Here is a 19290-nt window from a genome sequence, read left to right on the forward strand (position 1 = left end):
GTTTTATCGTTGCTCCGTCTCTTTCTTCCCAAAAATGTACTCGTATCGTTAGATCGCCTAACCGAACTCGCGGGAAATCCCGTCCCGCCGACTCTCAAACACGCATGCATCGACGATCATGCATATTTACGAAAGCTTCTTTAAACTCAAGGCGCGATCCTTCCATTTGCAATTTATAAAATTGTCTTTAATTTAATTAAGATACGTTTTTCCCCCTATAGCTTTTAAATTAAGGTCAGCTTTCAGCAAGCCTCGTTCATTTTGCAGTTCAACCTGCAATTATGATTTTGCACATTTTTTATCCTTCGTTCGGTATTTCATACGATATGAATTCCACTTTAGTAGTACATATTACACATTAGATACGCAGCGTTGCGCAATACGGATACAGTAACGGTACAGAAGCGCGTGACGATAGTTTGAAAAGCGCGAAGGTAGACGAGGATACGGTCAAAGCGAGGTATACAGGGAATAACTTGGCATATAAAGTCATCTGCAGGAAGGATCTTTCACCTTGTGCGTGCTATTGTAAGAAGATCCCGGGTGAAACCGCAAGCGGGTACATACCTACGCGGCGCAACGCAGGAATGTAACCCCGCATAGAGGGAGTTTATTTTCTCAGAAGTGATGAATTTCTCGGTAATTTCGTGCGTATACAACTTGGCATCTTTCTAACTGTCTTGTAACGCTAAATTGCGAAACAGAGGAAATTGTACCTTCCTCGTCGATATATCTTTCCATTAAGAAAGTATTCTACTTCGTTTCTTTGTTCCGATGCAAGGAATTCTCGCTATTAGCCGCACCCATTTTTATTCGTCGTACAAATTAAATCAATCGAAGAATAATGAGATTGGATCGATAAACAAATAAAAGGTAAGATCGACGATTGAACAACAACACCATTATCCACACGCAGGAGTTAAAAAACACGAGCGCATCGCCAAATTGGTTAAGCTCCTCGGCTGAGTGGGAAGGAGGAACGCGAAGGTAGATAGCGTCAACATCAGCAATGCTGGTTTACAGTAATTTCCCGTGGAACAAGAGCGCAGAAAGAATACAGAGAACGTTTACGATGCTTCAAAGAAGGCAAGCATCTCGTTTTCTCTGTACATCGTGTTAGTCGATTACAAGGTAGCTCGGTGCGCGGGTATTTAAAAGAGGCAACGAGTCGCTCGTCAGAGAGGTGCGAATTTCTCCGCTCGATCCTAACGGAAAAATAGCAGAAAAAGGCAATGTTTCTTGCTCCGATAAAAATAACTCAGGTCCCTGTAAATTTATTCCGCCAACTTGACCAACTCTTATTTATGTTTATCGACGAGTCCTTCTTCGAAGCTTGCTCGTATTTTTTCTGTAGATCTCTTAACTGCGCCCATTGAAACTGTCGGTATCGTGACCAGCCGTTATTCACTCGAAGGCACGACCATAAAGAAATTAATATCGACGCCCTTCGTCGAGTCTAACACGAACCTAACTCTACGCATTCTCTTCGTTTTTATTGCTCCCTTCGAAAGCAGAGGTTTCACGAATGCCTGAAATCTTTCAAAGTACTCGAGGAAGAAGGCACGAGCAATGAAAATGCACAACTCGCGATCGGATACCGTAATGCTTGTTCAAATTCATCGGAGTGTCCCTCGCCGGGACTCGAACAACGACGTTCGAGTAGGCGGACCACCCTCTACGAGATGTTATTTCGTCCGGAGAATAGTCGTTCGACCGGGTACAGCGTCGGCGAGGGCGAAACAAATAGTGGAAAAAAGATACCGAGCATTTGCGCGCAATCGTGCCGAATGGCTGCCTGAAATTTCAGTAATTACCGCTGGACAAACATCGAACGGAAGAAGAGGCATGCCTCGATTGCAGATTGCGTTTCCAGAGCCACTCCGAGAATCGTTAAGACGACCGTGCTTCGAATGGCAAACAAAGGAAATACGTATGTATAAATTTCGGTTTATCTTCCGTTTTATTACAAGTATTACTTATACAAGTTTTTTAATTATTTATGGCCCATGGTTTCGATTAATGTCTCGTTTACTATTTAATAGGTGTACGACATATGTAATTGCAACGGTCGGATAGGTTGTTACTAGATCGCGAATATTTATGCAAATTCTAATTTTTCTGAATAGCAATTAAAAAAGGCAGAACCTGAATAGAAAATTGTTTCACCTGGTAAATATTCTATCAACTATTACATCGTGAATGTTTTATATATCTTTAAGTATTACGCGTATTATGTTCATATTTGTACCTTCGAATTTTCCATAGACGCGTGAAAATCCGCGGTCCACTTACTACACACCGCGTTCGATAAATTGTCGATTGAAATAACTAAGTAACGTATAATCAATAATGAAATAATGAATAGTGTTAAGAATGCGAACTATAGGATATGCAAACTTAATATTCAAATTGTTCTATCTCGATTATTTCGTAATGATATTTTCATACATGTAAAACCAGTAATACGTGAAATCTGCATGTCAAATCAAATCGAGCGAGATAGTTGAAGTATTCGCCTTCCTGTTCCTTATCTTCGTCAGAAAAGCGGTATTTATCGAAGTGTAATTTTACTTTCCCTCAAACTTCGATACAGTTGCACTAACCGATTATACAGAGAAAAAAATCACTTCCACTGCTTATCGGTTACAACATACATATAGCACGTGTAGTTCACGTTGTAATTCATCAACTAATAGAAAGTAGTTCGACCGTGCCTGTCAGCATATCTGCAAACTCCTTCACCAACAGCATTTTCCAACGCTGGAAACATCGGTATGCATCAACGGAATACGAATCGTCTCTCTCTCTTTTTCTCCTATATTCCATGTATCTGAAATATATAATTGTTTACATTTCCTGATGGACAACACAAATAAATTACTAGAAATATCGCGGGTAAATTTAAGTCGAAGCTTTTTGTATGCATACGTATGCATAACGTTTGTATACGTAAACATATAAGAGTAGAAGCATGAACATGAGTTAGCACAAGCGACGTATGATGGTAATTGCGCAAGATGATGTGACATGACAAAGTAAGCGAAGATGTACGAGTCGATTTAATAGATGTTTCCTATAGAAAATTATCTGTCAACGATCAAAAGTGACGTTTTTAAGATAGGGAAATTCTTAACAGCGAGACAAATGATCTTCGAAGGAAACGAAAAAGAGTCCCTTTCTTCGAGGGACGTGCAATTTCAATTTACAGTTGCGCGCGCGTCTATTTGATTTGGCAAAGCACGAAGACGTACAAAGGAAATGCACGACGAAGAAAGACCTAGACACGATAATAGGACCTCAGAGATTGTAAGAGGTTATTCGAAAGGCTGCCTCCCTGTATCCATCACAGTCTGTCACGGAAATTGAAACGTTGCACGATGAGTTCCGCTGGACGAGACGCGCGAATAAACTGCCTTGCTAGCTTGCAATTCAGGTATGCGTGTTAAGGCGCATCCTCTCGCAACATATTGCATCCTCGGCGCCGTATTTGCACTTAAGTGGAGGACCGTGTTAGCTGGATCAAATTTATTCTACGATTCGACACCATGCATCGTCAATCGCTTATCTGGGTTCGCGAGTCGTATTATCAACTGCCGAAATTAATTCTATTAAAAGAGAATTCGTATCTTCTCTCGTAGATCCTTCGCATCGATTCCACGAATTTTTCCTCCCTCTCGCTGATACGTGTTTCTACGGAAACCGATATCTCGTTAATTCAAAGATTCTCTTTCTACACGCAATCGTACTTAAGGATAGCGGAGAAATTTAGTATCTTTAAATACGATAGAAACGTTTGTAACAAAAATTCTATTCCTCTAAATGTTTCATTTTTATATCGACGTTGATCGTTTCTTTTTTCTGTACTGTATTTCTCTAACGCTAAAAGATATTTCAAGTTTGAACAAAAATTGAAAGAATTGCGATTGGTACACGTTAATTTTACGTTAAACACCTTAGGACATTATGAATTCTTTTTTTTTTTTTTTGTTTGCCAAGTTGAGAGCAGAAAGATTTGGATATCAAAATCCGAGGGTAGTAGTTGTGTTAAATAAATAAGATTAATTAATCATCCTTGCGAATCTTTCGGATGTTTCGATTCGTTTCTACCTTCCTCCTTCTGTATCCTTCTTTTAGTCTTTTCGCGTCGTGCATCTTGTTCTTTACCTGCCGGGATACTCGCCCATATTTTTCTCATGCTCTTCATAGTTTGTCCTTCTATTTCTTTCGTTTTGGGTAGCAGCTAACAGGTTCTTCTCGATAATCCCGCCTCATCCGTGGCTATCCTATACAGTGTGCCCGGTTCGAACGAAAAGCTAAGCGAAACAGAAGCAAAAGGAGAGAAAGGATAAACAACGCGACGATGAATACTTGAAACGACAAAATGAATAAGATCGAATCGATTAATCGTGTTGTAGGATGAACGATAACGATAGGATTTGCATGTAAACTTCTAGAATATACGTCAGATTACGTTTAACTGCCAGTTTTAATATCTCGATACAGATATCCTCCTCGATCCCGATGCTGGTAGTCGATACCGTGTGAAATTTTGAAAAGGTATAGTTCGTCGACATGCGAAATTATTACAGCTAGATTATTCTTTACAATAACCCAACTAATTTAAAAATTATAAGAAATATGTTTTTGCTGGAACAAACGAGATGTTTCTTAGAAGAAGGAAGAATCTTTGCGAGCATACCACAGAATCAGGGAAGATTTCACAGGGGGAAGATGGTATCGGGTATTCGACTCACGAACGCCTACGGTGTCCAATGATTTTTTTTCAGAGATTATATACGGTCGGCTTGTAATTATACCCGCACCAGGCTTCGATTCGAGAAATTGATACGGAACGTATGGGATTAGTTCAAATCAATTAAAAAATATATGTGTAACTTATCTAATAAATTCGTTAATTAGAACGGAATTAAATGGTTAAAAGTTTTATTCTTTCAAATTGTTCGCTCGAAAGATTCACTGTAACTGTATTCCTTTGTCATCGTTGTAATATTGTAATATATTTATCTATATATATATATGCATATTACGGTAATATCTTTGGTAGAAATATATTTTTGAAGACCTGTTTAGTACACAAAACTGGACTCTTGCAACCTACACAACTTCAAAAGGTTACGAAGCTTCGGCGAGTTTAACATGCAACGAATTCTTGTCACGAATACGCACAGTGTCTCACATTTTATCTCTGCACGTCACTGCTCGCAGATCTTCCATACCATTTTACCAAATCGTCGTACGCTTCTCCTAGACGGGTATCATAATATAATACTGTAATTAGTTCCCAAAGCCTTTCATCATCTTACCTACTTTACCATTGCGAAGAATGTGTCACCTCATAATTTTCCCTCTCGTGTTTGCTGCAACGCGCGACGATGACAATGCATTTCGATACGACGATCAGTTTGGATAGATACTGTAACGCTCGAACGTTTTCTTAAACAGTTTCTTACTCAAAATGTTTTCTTGAACAATACTCACGCACATCTATGTTATTTCTTCGATGGCGTATTACGAACCCTAATGGCACGGGCAAACGATCCACCTCCTCCGCAGCGTAACCATCGTAAATCTTTCCTAACGATAGTTGTTCGAGAACGTAAGACGATTTGAAACGTAGGTGTAACGAACTTCTGAATGACGCGGACTACGAAAATCGCCAAAACTCACGACGCCGTTTAACTGTTTTCAGTAAAATGTGAATCGTCGTACGCATGGAAAGCCAAGTGGCGAGGTCACGCGTGACTCACGAACGTACCCGCGGTATTCTTGCCAAAAGTTGGCGAGGACGGGCCATTGGGCGCGAATATCTGAATTTCAGGATTACGTGGAATCGTTCGCTTTCTTTTCTTTTTTCGTTCGTTCGGTCGACCGGCCGTGGAATCTTCCTCATTGCCGGATAATAAACAGGACGATGGGCTCTGCATTGGTCCCAGGCTGCAACGCAACCTGTCTCATAAAATTCACGCAATATCCCAGCAGAAAGGACCAGGGTAGAGGCGTCGAATCATTCAGGAAAGCCGCGTCTTTTGCCCGAATATCGAAATGCATTCCGGTAATGAGAAACCTTTCGAAGGGTAATCTCGATGGTGTATCTCCACCTCTGCATTCCAGCTTCGAGATTCGCAGGTTCAACGGTCGGGAACTTTCTTCGAGATTCTTCGAAACTTGGAAGAGACAAGGACACCGGAAGTTCCTAAGTAACTACGCGACATATTTTTTTGCTGATCTTACAAATACTCTCGTACGGAGCGGAACACGTATTGCTCTTTCAAACAAAATACCGGTGGTTATGCGTAATACTTTGATCCGGGTTTCAGTCTCGCTCACGTTTATGACTAATCGGTTGTTCGCTTGGCAAACCAATCTTCCCGTACGCAGAACATTTCTTCCAGAAACGGTTTGACAATTTACAAGATGCAACGTTATTGATTAACTTTTCGAGGGTTTTTAAATAGACCAATCTGTACTTCACGCGGACGATCTAAGATGTTCGATAGAACGAATAAACTTACGCGACACTTTATCGCTAGATCGTTGCATCGAGCGAGTTGGATGAAAATACAAATCTGTGGGAAAGAAAGGAGTTTTATTTTACGAGCGCGAACTAGTTTATCTCGCAAGCATTATCTTCCAATCTATCGATCTTTGGCCAGGAGTATCCGCCACAAAATCGTCCCACAGACTCTACCAACGCATCGATACGACCGACCGAACAAGGATTACCCTTACGATCGGATCGCACCTTACATCCATAAGCAAATAAACGAAAAGAGTTGAATGCACAGAGAAACGATTGTTGACGATACCGTTACGGAACATCGTTTCCAAGTACGTATATCTCGTAAGGGACCTTGACATCCTACGCGATCGTCCACCGCTCTGGTCATCCGCGAGATCATTGTCTCGGCGACCACGCGATACGCGGACGCGAGAAACGAATGATCACCGGGGGGAATACACGGTCCTGACCGGTCATTCTAAATCTCGTCCAATAAGAATCCAAGCGACGCGCACCGAATCGCGTCCTTGCGACGTGTTCGACCCCGGTGGCCTGCAAAGTGGAGGGGAATTTCAGCGGGAACAAGAGTGGTGTAAAGAGAAGAGTCGTGCACTTCCTGAGCAAGAGTCCACCGCAGGGTCCTGCGCCCGCGTAATTGGGCTCCTGTGAAGCTACTCCCTACGAAGGAGGACCCGTGGTGGGGGATGCCCTATGTAAGCCCTGGAACCGACCAGGTCCAGGCCATCCAGCATCAGAACATCGAACGCAAGGACTCGAACACCGACGTTCGCCAACGATCCCTCGACGATCATCGCGAGTTTAATCGTAGTCGAGTTTCAACCGTAAAACTGGAGGGTGTCCCATAACCCATCGTCGTATTTTGTCTTCGCGAGCCTCCATCAATTCGTGATCGAACGTTACTATGAAGTTCGTCTTGATATCGTTGTCCCTTGTGCTGGGTCTCTGCGACGCCGCCAGGAGAACAACCGCTGCGGCATCCTCCGAGACCACGTTACACGAAAGACACATCGAACACTCTCGACAGCAACGACAAGGTCAGTGGTTGCATGCTAATTTTTAATTATTTCGAAGTTTGAATTGTTGAAAGAAAATGGACTAGGCTCTACTGTTCATAAATATGCACATATGAATATTTTGGTTAATTTATAGAAACGATACACGAATATCGTGGAAACGTAAACATCGGTAATAAATTAGTATTAATTGTAGTTGGGGGCGACGTCGACGTTCTTATGCAACGGATAGATTCTTACTTTTTTTTTATAGAATTTTGTATAGGATTTAAATTATTTATTTAAAAACTTGCTATCGATATACTGAGTTTGACGGTTCCCTTTCCAAAAATAGGACGAATTTCTTCAATTTTATTTCTCTAGGATTGTATAGCACGTAGACTAGAAATTTCAAACTATTTCGTTATACTTGGAAAAATCATACGTTTACGGGTAGATTTAGAAAACGCATGGGATCTCGTGGATTTACAAAAGATGGACAACGGTGCAAACGTTTGGAACAAGAATCCTTCTACGAATATCACAGAATCGCAAGGATCAGAAACTGTGAATACGAGGCAACTTTATCCGAGTCTTCCTAATCCTGGAGATACGAACGAGCTACCAGGACCCATAACTAGTAACCCGATACCGGTAATAACTCCACCGCCTGGATGTTACGCTCCTCGGGGACAGTTTCCAAGTCCGAAGAGTTGCTCCAATTATTTAAATTGTTGGGACGACACGGTTACCGAACAATCCTGTCCCGATGGATTACTCTTCAACGATATTACTCTAGTTTGTGACTACGATTATAACGTGAATTGCGGCAATCGCCCCATGCCCACGCCAAGTAAGTAAACGGTTTCACATTTATTTTCTTAATTTTCAAAATTAATTTTAAAATTAGATCTCAGATTTATTTCGATATTATGTTATTTATTTGAACGTGACGCGTGGATTGGTAGTTACATTGTTCGAACAAATGAAAAAAATAATTCGACCTGATATCAATTTCGTGAATTTTAGTTGCGTAGAAAAAATCGACAAAGATCGTTTATCAACGATAAGAATTTGTTTATCAGAATGTAGTTTCTTATTAATATCATATCGTAGCAATGTCTATATTTCTTAGAAATTATGCTACTAGAGTCAATGTTACCGAAGTAAATAAACTACATAATATAAAAATGCGAAAAGATTTTTCATCTTTGATATTCCATCGATGTTGACGTAGCGATCTGGCATTGTACAAACTTTTGTCTTTTCTTCAGGGCCATCTCTGACCAGTGGAACGAAACTCTGTCCAGAACCAAATGGTCGTTATAGAAGTGCGACGAACTGTTCGGAATTCTACGTGTGTGTTTACAAGAAACCCATTAAATTCGGTTGCCCTCACGATTTGGTCTATAATGACGTAAGAATCTTATTCTTGAGCTATTCCTAGGGTATTTGCAGAATTTTAAATCTTAGAGTAACATCGTGGCCCACGTAAGCGTGAGAGTCTCCTCAACTCCCACTTGGTCTCCGTACACGGTCAAAGGCCGCTCTTGAGGCCTTCGTGTCGTTGCTTGAAATTAAATTCGGCATTAACCTTACATACTACTTCGTCATTCTGTTTTCTCGCTTCTGCTATAAATTCTTTTTGGCTCGATAAGCTTCGAATAATTTAGGATTGACATTTCACGCAGAACCAAGATAATAATCGGATCAGACGATAATCACGCTTGGATGTTAAACATTTTACCAATATGCGATTTGTAACGTTTACAGAAGCGCCTCAAGAGATGGCAGTTACGAATATTTGAACATACGCCTTTATTCATAGATATTAATACACCTGTTAGTCTCATAGAGAGCGCGATAATCGGCCCAGATTGCTTGAGAAATGATTATCGGAGATATTTGCCAGAATTTTCAAGGAAAATAACGAATTAACAATTATTTGCTGGCGTCTATGTAATTCTCTGGTTTCAAGATCGTTGAAAGAATTTGAGACGAATTAAATAGCCCAGAGTCTAAATCTGACTCATAGATTCACTTCAGAATATTTAATTAAAAATATAATTAAAAACCTAATAGTACGAATATCAAAATGAACTGAAACAACGACCCAAAACTACAGTGGATACAAACAAAGAATACATCGAACTTTGGAAGATTTTTATTTATTGTTGAGGGTTGTTTTATTTTTATATGCATCCGAATACTTACGAAGAGATATCATACGTTTCCCTATTTATTTGCTTTTCTCTAAACCGTGTCCTTCGACAACGTATAATCTAAATTCTCTACGTTATTTGCATCCTTCTGTTTTATTTATAATTTATCACTTCGTAGATATTGGGCGTCTGTGACTACCCGTACAACGTCGACTGCAAAGGCGCAGCAACGCCACCACTGCCACCTAAACCGACCTCGCCACAAACCCAGCCGCCATCTTCACCATCGCAACTACCCACTTTACCGCAACAACCACCAACATGGCCATCGCCACCATCCTATATTCCATCGCCACAACCAGCGCAACCACCGTCTTACGCACCATCGCAACCATCTCAACCGCCTCAACCACCTCAACCAGCTCAACCTTCTCAACCAGGTCAATTACCTTCCTATGGACCGCCGCAATCTTATCCTGGAAATCCTTGGCTAGGCAGAATTCGACCTGATTCCTGGAACGAACGATCTGTAGCTACGCAATCGGATGTCGATAAAGAGCAACAACAACAACAAGAACTGTCTAGTACGCAACAACAGGCATCGGAGCAATTGCAAAACCCATGGAACATGGTGCATGATATTCCTCACAGTCTCAGTATGGTTCCGTGCAAAGACGGGGATGTGCACAGATTGAACGCTGCATGCACGAGCGTGGTGCTCTGCAGAAACGGACGACCCCATTTGCAACAATGTTTGTTGGGATACTCGTACGATAGGCCATCAGATTCTTGTAAACCAATTTCTATCGCCAAATGGTAAGTATATTTCTAGTAGGCGTTTGTTTTTTTCAACGAATTGAAACAAGTGGAGCTTTAATCAATCTTTGCACGGTTTTAACGAAATATTAATCAATTTTTTAAACAAATTGAACGAAATACTGTTACTAAATGTTATTGTTCTTTGTTTCTGTTTCAGCTAATCAAACCTACGCTTTGTATTAAATACATAGACTACTTAATTAAATAAAGCACTGATTTTTCTTAAAACTTGAATTGTTAATTGTTCCTCATGTGGTACCTTTGTCATTGTATCCGTCGGTAAGCAAGATTAGGAGAATCTCAAAATATATGAAATACTGTTGATATATTGCGTGCGAAATATCAAACGCGTTTCAGATTTATTTACATATTCTATTTTGCTCTATTGGCGTAATTATTATGGTCTTTCGCGCTAAATTGATATACATATGTACGTATGTAATTTTAGCGTAGTTTTTGCGTCACATGAAATATCAGCAAGAGTTTTATTCAGTGTTCAGAAAAACTAAAGCATCAGTGAGACGGTAGAATGTGTAAATACATATCACGAAATTCAATTATTTTATAATTGCGTCATATTTCAATTCAAACTAGACATGTAGGTAAATATGTATGAATATGTAATTTCTAAATTCGGCGCCTTCAATTGTAGAGGGCACAGCCAAACCTCCGTCTTTTCAACGATCGGTATTACGGAACACGCGATCACAATATGTCAGCAACATGCCGCAAGATGTCAGGTATGTTTTGTATTCATCTCATCTGCAATTCTAACATAATATGTGTGTACTGAGTTATGCAGTACGTATACATATTATATTTTTTATTTTTTTTATATTACATACACATATTATATCATATATGCATATTACATTATATATTATATTACAGCATAAGAAATAGACAGCAGAAGAAATTTCTTCTTCTCTTCTAAACTTTTAAATAGATCTTACTTTGAAATCTTTTCCTATCATAAAATGACGAATGTATATGGAAATTCTAAATCAATTATAAAACATAGTGACATTCTTAACTATTCATATGATCGTAAGAAATGTTATGAGCGTCAAGTTTCGGGAACATAAGGAACAAAGTGTATGTATATTCCTTTTGCGAACGTTCTTTCTAACTGAAATGTCACGGCTGATTAACCAACAATTCGAAGAAGGCGCGTAGAAACAGAAAAGTGTGGTGTCGGTAAGAATTTTGAAAGTGGTTAAAAACGAAAGCAACGAAAGTCGTTTCACTCGGTTCTACCGTAAAATTTCAAAATTACGTAATAAATACTTCTCTAACGTTATGACGCCATAACCGGAATTACCTTGTGATTTGTTTCTGATAAAATATACAAACTACACGTAAACACGTTTCACATAGAAATAAAATAAAAAATTTCATTCAACTTCAGCTATTTATAAACTTTTGCTCATACTACTTATTATTTTTGTTTTTTAGATGAAATCTTAGATCAAACCTCCACATCGAAGTAAAGTACCTTTCTACAACTTCTCTTATGATGTATAACTGAATATTTTCAACGAAATATTATTATAAATATGGAAACTTGTCGAAGCTATACCGGACGAACTTGAAGATATTTTCGTAAAATCTTTTAACTTAAAAACGAACGAAAATGTCGATTTCGTTCCTGAAAGGCGATTTAACAGCGAATTAACGCGCGTTCGAGTAACAGGGGCGACAAATATCTTTATCCGTTCCTGAATGGAACAGAACACACCGACAGTAGAGAGATATCACTTTCCCGGCTTTCTTGGTGCCACGCCCGATCGTACCGTACTTTTATGCAAACTTGAACGAAACGCGTGTTCTTCGCGGCGCATACTAATTGACGAAGGCAGAAAAATACGGCCAGTTCTAAAATTTCACACGAAATCACGAACGACGAGTAGAATCGTGTTTAGTTAAATTTTATGCCTCTCATTAAGAGGAGAAATCGGAGGTATCAACGTAAAAACAATTTAAATGATAATTAATTGGAACAATGGAGAAATTAGACTAATAATACATGTAATACGAGACTTGTAAATTATCGACTGACCTTTTAGCCAATTATAGAGCTTATTATCTCCACCGTCTCGTATAGCTTCTAGATGGCTCTTTGAGGAACTATTTCGAAAACTTTGAAAACCAACTTCTGACGGTTTGGCATGGCTATCGTCAAGTACGTCCTTTAGTTATCGCGATACACTTCAAGTACCGTTTTGAATCAATTGAACGAGTCACAGCGTTTTTCTTTGACGGTTTGGGTAAAGAATCAAATAAATTAAAACATTTTTTCCTTATTATATATTAAAATCTTTTTGTGATTTTGTGATCACTACTTGTTTTAATATTACTATATTTTTTATATAGCGATTACGAGCAGAGTGACAGAAATTGGGAACCTGTAATTTCTCTCTTGTAAGAAAGTAACAAATTTGACGAATTTTACAAAATCGAAGGAACGAAGATAGTGAGTTGTTTTCTTCATACTCATAATAATATTTGAATGAAGATTTTGTAATAATATCGCCGATATGTATAATACTCATGTACTATGCGTTCCCATTGCAGCCACTACGATCGAGTCATTCAAAGTCGAAATTAAACGAGGAAATTGATCGTTTGATTGCATCATCGTACCGATTCGCATACACCGTAAATTTCCTGCTAATATTTCTAACTCAGAGTCGAGTACAACTTGAAGAAACGATCGTTCTTTGCTACGCGTTCGTGAATTCAGACGTGTAACAGACACGTGTTCTATTCGCATACCAGCGACAGAACAAGACTATTTCCAGCTTGCCATAATTTGTTCTTACACAATGTTTTATTTTAACGTATACACTATTTTTTTCTTTAATAGTTAGTGTTGTCTAAAAATACAAAAATACAAAAGATATTCCTTGATAGCAAACTATTTATTGATATTTTCTACTTGGTCGGTTCTCATAACTTGAAACAAAGAATGTTCTTTATGTTTCTTCATGAAAATCGCCTAAAGATGGCAAACATATTTCATCCAACGACGTCTGTTCTGAAGGTCATTTCTCATGACTTATCGTAAATGTATTTGCATTAACAGATTAATAGTTTGATAAATTCCTCGGGTGTTCCTCGTCTGATCGTTTTGAATATCTGTTGTCATCATGAATGAGGATATTTTCAAAAATATTATATCGATAACTTTTTCTCTTGTTACTTATCAAGAATTTTTAAGTACAGGACTTGTAATCTTACATGCTCGTTTTATCTAGCAGGATTCTCATCAAAATCATTTAAAAGTTCTTTACATTCTTCTAATATCTTCATCCTGTCGATTAAAATACTTCCTCTAGTTCGTTCAGCTAGTTCTGACCCCTCATGCATGGCTACAGCTTCAATAAATTGACTATTTAACTTTTCCTTTAAATTCCTCACTTTCTTTTGCAACCACTGATTTTTTGCCGCAACTTCTTGGTGCACAAGTGGACAAGAAACCTGAATTTCATGATCTATTAAAGCAAGTTCCAATTCTTGTACTGGTTCAGTTAATCGATTTACTTATGAAACTCGTCGGTCTTGATTTATTACACGTTTATTCCTTATTTTACATACTCTGTCTGCGCATCTCAACGCAATAAACATTTCATTCGTATTGTAATCTAAAAGTACATCAAACGAAACATGGATTATCTTCAATATTAATATTGAATACAAATGTAGGATGGGAAATCCTTCCATACTCAAATACCAAGATCGTGGAATACAAATAGCCGCGACGTCGACGTAGTGAATAACATAGTCGGCTGCGAACGCCAAGAGTCCGGGTGGATTCGATTGCCTGGCACACCATAGTCTGTATCGTATTTTCCACGATAAATACTACGTACATACTATTGTTACACGATACGATAATAATAACCTGCTGAACTAATGCAAAATCACGAAAGTGATTGAGTTAAGATATAGAACAGTCCTGACAAATTAGTAAAAAATGCAACTAACCACGGAGGCAACTTATTGAAGAGATAAATAATATAATTCATTTACGTTAGTAGCAACAACAGCAAAGTTTGCCATAGTTAGATTTGTAATATATTTCTGAACGTAGTAAAAAAGAAAGAAATAATAAAGATAGAGCTAAATCTACTTAGAGTAAGTTTTGCTGTTGTGGCTTTTCTGCTAAATTATGTTAATAAAAAAGAACAAAATATTACAATATATTATAAGTAAATGTTATTTTTTCATTTCTAGATATATTGCTTACAGAACATTCCTTTTACGTTGATGTATATGTGGAACGAATATCGCATGACTTTGTCATACTGTCCATTCATTTCGGTAGCACCTGCTACACAAAAATCTTACTGTTTACTGTTTCCATTGCATTTGTAACTTCTTTTTTTATAAATCCAGCATGTTTTTACCATTATTACTAATATTGACAATACCACTATCAATATCAACTATCAATATCTATCTATTATCACTATCACATTCAATATTGACAATATCAATATCAACTAATTTCGTTGTTTATCAGTTAATGAGTTGTACTGCTCTAAAATGTTATAAATTACGCTCTTTCTCTCTTTCTACATCTACGACTAATAACATTAAGAAGTTGTAACGTTAAATATTACATAAACCTGGGTGAAAGATGAAAGCGATTTGAAATCTATGAAAGTTGATAGTAAAAGTAGCTTATCTCTCTACTATTTATATATGATCGGAGTATATTATTAGTATATTATACTACTATTCGCTATATCGTATTAATGCTATTACTATGTAATATTGAGGATAACGATGACTTTTAAGTCACAGTTACAGTGTCTACAAGAGTCTACAGGTCTTCATCTTCGCACATCTTGAATATAATTCTAAAAACACAAATGCAAACAATTTTAATTAAATGCATCTTCTTTCAGTATTCATAGACAAGTTGTCAGGAAAGTATTGGCACAATATTGTATTTCTTATTGCATTTACATACCAACTAATTACCTTCAAATATATTAAATTTCTTACCATTTAGCAGCGCTTTCGTACGACTAGAAAAATTTAACGCTATGAACGTGACGTGTAAAATCTAATGAAAAAATGCATCATTGAAAAATAAGAGAATATGACAATGGTTCTTGTCATCGCTGTAATTATTAAATTTTACCAATTACGCTTAATCAAAACTACCTGTAACGCGATTAATAAATTCATGGTAACAACTATCTATAACGCGTTGATCTTCTTCCAGCGAATTTAAGAAGAAAGATGAAGGTTCTTTCGGTAAACGTTTTCACATGGTCGCTAAGTATTCCTGAGGCAAGTTTAGGTCATATACCCTTCGAGGCACGCATTGTTTCAGGGCCGGGTTTCCGCGAAACCGCGTGGGCGGGCTAACTGCATTTCTCGTGCGTGACACACGCGAAACACACGAATGTTTAGTGCATAGAGAGTCTGGTACTTACTTACTCTCGTGCTTACCAGCCTTCTTCTGTATGCAGTTCAGGGTAGCTTCGATCAAAGAAATGAAAAAGAAACGGAGGAAGACGCTGTGGGTTTCCTCGCCCACGTCTCGTCGTTGCGCTCCGTGATTTTTTCCCTTCGAGAGGTAAATATCTCTTGGAAGTCATTGTTTCTAGGTGTGACTCGAATTCCACGGATTCTCTCTTTCTCCAGCCATTCCTTTCTTCCTACCTTCTTACCGCTCTCGCTATTTGTGTTACTCGTACAACCAGAGTTCTATTTAGAAATGCGTTCTACGATCTATAATACTTACATGAAAGGAGAAAATTATTCAATTTTATTAATTAACACGATAAAAATATCTGTAAATCGAACTCACCTATATCGTTCGTGATGACTGATACAAAACTGAGAGAACCGAACTATTGATATATTTATCTAATTCTTTTCACGTGTTTCGGTTTGTTCGTTTTTTATCCGTTTGCTAGATTCTCGTTCCATCTGATATCTTAATAAACAACCGATAATAAAAGTATAACTATGTTTACTATTCTAACTATTGGCTGTAAGTTCGAGAAACGTTATAGTCAAACTAAAGCGAAGGAACGATATTTATCGTGACGTTCACCTGGGAACAAAGAGCACGGAGGGAGCTTGACCGAATCTGAAGGTTCTCCAACCTACATCGATCGAAGGTACAACTAGGTCACCTTGCCGGAGGTTGTGCAACACCGGTAGGTTGCTATCTAATTGTAAGAAAGTTATATGTATATGCACGGATGGATAGGGGCGAACCAGTGTGATACTTATATGTATTGTGGTTTCAAAATCCGGTTCTGAGAAAATAACGAGAGGCTGGGGAAGCCCCGAGGGATTGTCTTTCAACTTTGCGAGGACAAACTTTCCTCGAATTCCTGAAACACGTTAACCATCTGCATACGCATTTAAACGGAAGATCCACCAGAAAACTAAGCTGTGCTATGCAGTGCTAAGTTGAAAAATATTTGCTTCGATATATACATGTACGGAACCATTTCTACCAAACACCTTACGAACACTTACAAAAATCAGGTTCGTACAGACATACTTATGTTTTTTACTATTAATTATTAATTTGTATTATTATTGTATTGTATTAAATATTGTTAATTTGTATTTCTCTACGTACGTCATATCTTTTCAATCAATTTTTTATTTATGCAACATACGTGTAAGATTTTTTGAATAAATCTTGATTTTTGCTTCACGCTGTATATGAAAGCAAATATTTTCAGGGCTGCACAGCTTAGCTTAGCTTTTTAGCGTACATAATCCCTGTACAAGATAATAGAAAAGGTTAATACATACATTTTGTATAAAAATAGAAACACTAAAAGGTACGAACAGACATATTACTCATACTAAGATTTCGAACAATTGTTACTCGTTATTCGTGGACATAAAAGAAAAAGAGAAAACGCTGTACATTATCAACGATGAAGTCACAACGTTCGCCAACATCGATGATCCGTTTTTCCTGTAGAAAATAACGATCGGCATCTGGCAAGGTCGATGGCGTCAACGACAGCCGGTAGACGTTTGAGAAATGGAAGGCCACTTTCCCTTTCTCTTCGCTTTTCAACAATACGTTCAGGTGTTTTTCAATTTACGTTCCAATAACGTAAGATTGTAACACGAAACCGTGCTATGTAAAAATAATTGAGGAGCTTGAAATATTCGAAAGCATCTTTTACAGTCTTTTGTAACGTAATTTATTATAAATGATACACCTATTACAAAATGTATCGACTAAGATTCTAAACGATCGCTTTAAACCTGTTAAAACATTCGAGAAATATTTATAATACACGCTTTTTTGATGCGATCTTGCTTTCCGTGTCTACTTTCCAACGAAAGACCTTTCGATATTTATGTAATTCATAATTCGTCGACGTAAGCGTGCATTTTAATCAAACGTTAAAAGAATAACTCCATCGCCAGTGAAGAAATTTCCGAACATCATATCGTTCTAGAGAAAGTTCTAGAAAATTTCAACGCGTATGTGTATTTTTCCATTGTTCCTTATAACTATTCGGTCTCCTAATTATAGTAGAAGACTATGATTTCTCGAAACAGGCTCGGAACTTGTACATGCATGACCTTAAGGTAAAACCACGTCTATACCTCTATCGCTTCATCCCGATGTATTCGCGATGTCAGAAAAAGAATTATGCAATAAGCCATAATATTATACGTATTTAGTTTCGCATCGGCTGCTGCCTTGTCCCGCAACACCTCAGCCGTGCGTAAGCACATATTCGCAGTAAGGTTAAACTCCAGTGACATTTTGGACGACTTTCACCATCGGGCCAACGTGGAAGGCTGCTTTCTTCGTCTTTTCGTCTGTTCGTCTCGACACAGAGAAACGGTGACGCCAAGGTGGCAAGGATCAGGGACTGATCTCCAATTAAATTAATCGAACACGAAAACCGAGATGGCTCCAATAATTTGTAACTTAATTGGATTTAGGCGAGGATGATGCATAGCCGTGACCTTAATTTTTTATTCGTTTGTTGATTTGGCAATAACAAGCGGTATATAAGATAATATTGGGTTGACTGATAAGTTTCTTCGTCTTCCACTGGTGTCCGCATCTCGAATAGAATATTCTAAAAATCGTTCAAATACTGTGAAACCACACGTGTCTGGACCTTTTTTTTATAAAACACACATGAAATAACGAAATGAGATAATCGACTTACTCGTTGATAAGAAAGATAAAATAGATTTTGTAGAAAATTAATAACAACGTGCTGTTTTAAGAAATCGCCAATCGTCTTAATACTCGACCTAATATAAACTTAGAATGGTTATTGAAATGCATCGTGTAAATGATTCCAGTCTTGCCACTCGAGGCAGGAAGAATTATACCAACCAAATGATTATTACAAACACAAAGGAGAACTAGAAAATTAGTAGAAATACAGACGTCCGAGTACAGTAAATCATAATTACAAAACTACGCGCTTTCACTGAAATTTCGTCGGATCCGTTGGAACATCGATACTTTCGACTTAAAAGCAGTAATTTCGACACTGAAACTAAGCGTAAGGATTACGTTCTCCGCTGGATGATATATCCAACCGGAGAAGCGAACGCTCGCGTGCACGACACCGTGCCAGAAAATCGGACAACATCCTCGTAACGCGTCGATCCGCTCCAACCATAAGCATAATTGCGTGCGATCATCGTTAACTCGTTAAGCACACCATCCGCCGGCTACTCTCAATACATAGACACCGAATCACGATCAGGAGAAAGCGAGAATAATGCGCTCGCGCGCGCCACA

At 38.2% G+C, this 19290-nt stretch overlaps 1 protein-coding gene and 3 long non-coding RNA genes across 4 annotated transcripts; 2 read left to right on the forward strand and 2 right to left on the reverse strand.

Moving 5' to 3' along the window:
- Positions 1-1947: 1947 nt before the first annotated feature.
- LOC126916859 (uncharacterized) lies at positions 1948-12684 on the reverse strand. Its single transcript, XR_007710749.1, has 2 exons — positions 12574-12684; positions 1948-4313 (listed from the first exon to the last, which is right to left on the reverse strand). It is a non-coding gene; the product is annotated as an uncharacterized LOC126916859 (long non-coding RNA).
- LOC126916841 (uncharacterized) lies at positions 7091-10761 on the forward strand. Its single transcript, XM_050723065.1, has 5 exons — positions 7091-7575; positions 7991-8386; positions 8808-8950; positions 9874-10511; positions 10672-10761. Exons 1-5 carry the CDS (start codon positions 7443-7445, stop codon positions 10673-10675), a joined length of 1314 nt encoding a protein of 437 aa, XP_050579022.1. The 5' UTR covers positions 7091-7442; the 3' UTR covers positions 10676-10761.
- LOC126916856 (uncharacterized) lies at positions 11413-13416 on the forward strand. Its single transcript, XR_007710746.1, has 4 exons — positions 11413-11711; positions 11970-12781; positions 12888-12987; positions 13089-13416. It is a non-coding gene; the product is annotated as an uncharacterized LOC126916856 (long non-coding RNA).
- A 1509-nt stretch (positions 13417-14925) lies between these two features.
- On the reverse strand, positions 14926-17946 carry LOC126916861 (uncharacterized). The gene is made up of 2 exons (XR_007710751.1): positions 16342-17946; positions 14926-16270 (listed from the first exon to the last, which is right to left on the reverse strand). It is a non-coding gene; the product is annotated as an uncharacterized LOC126916861 (long non-coding RNA).
- Positions 17947-19290: the final 1344 nt, after the last annotated feature.

This window comes from Bombus affinis, chromosome 5 (genome assembly GCF_024516045.1).
Source record: "Bombus affinis isolate iyBomAffi1 chromosome 5, iyBomAffi1.2, whole genome shotgun sequence".
In the NCBI taxonomy this organism is placed as follows: domain Eukaryota; kingdom Metazoa; phylum Arthropoda; class Insecta; order Hymenoptera; family Apidae; genus Bombus; species Bombus affinis.

Excerpts from the sequence above, each read along its gene's own strand:
- LOC126916841 (XM_050723065.1), top strand. The coding sequence starts at position 7,443 with ATGAAGTTCGTCTTGATATCGTTGTCCCTTGTGCTGGGTCTCTGCGAC. Across the intron at positions 7,576-7,990 it reads CTCTCGACAGCAACGACAAG|ATTTAGAAAACGCATGGGAT; the intron begins GTCAGTGGTTGC and ends GTTTACGGGTAG. Across the intron at positions 8,387-8,807 it reads TCGCCCCATGCCCACGCCAA|GGCCATCTCTGACCAGTGGA; the intron begins GTAAGTAAACGG and ends TCTTTTCTTCAG.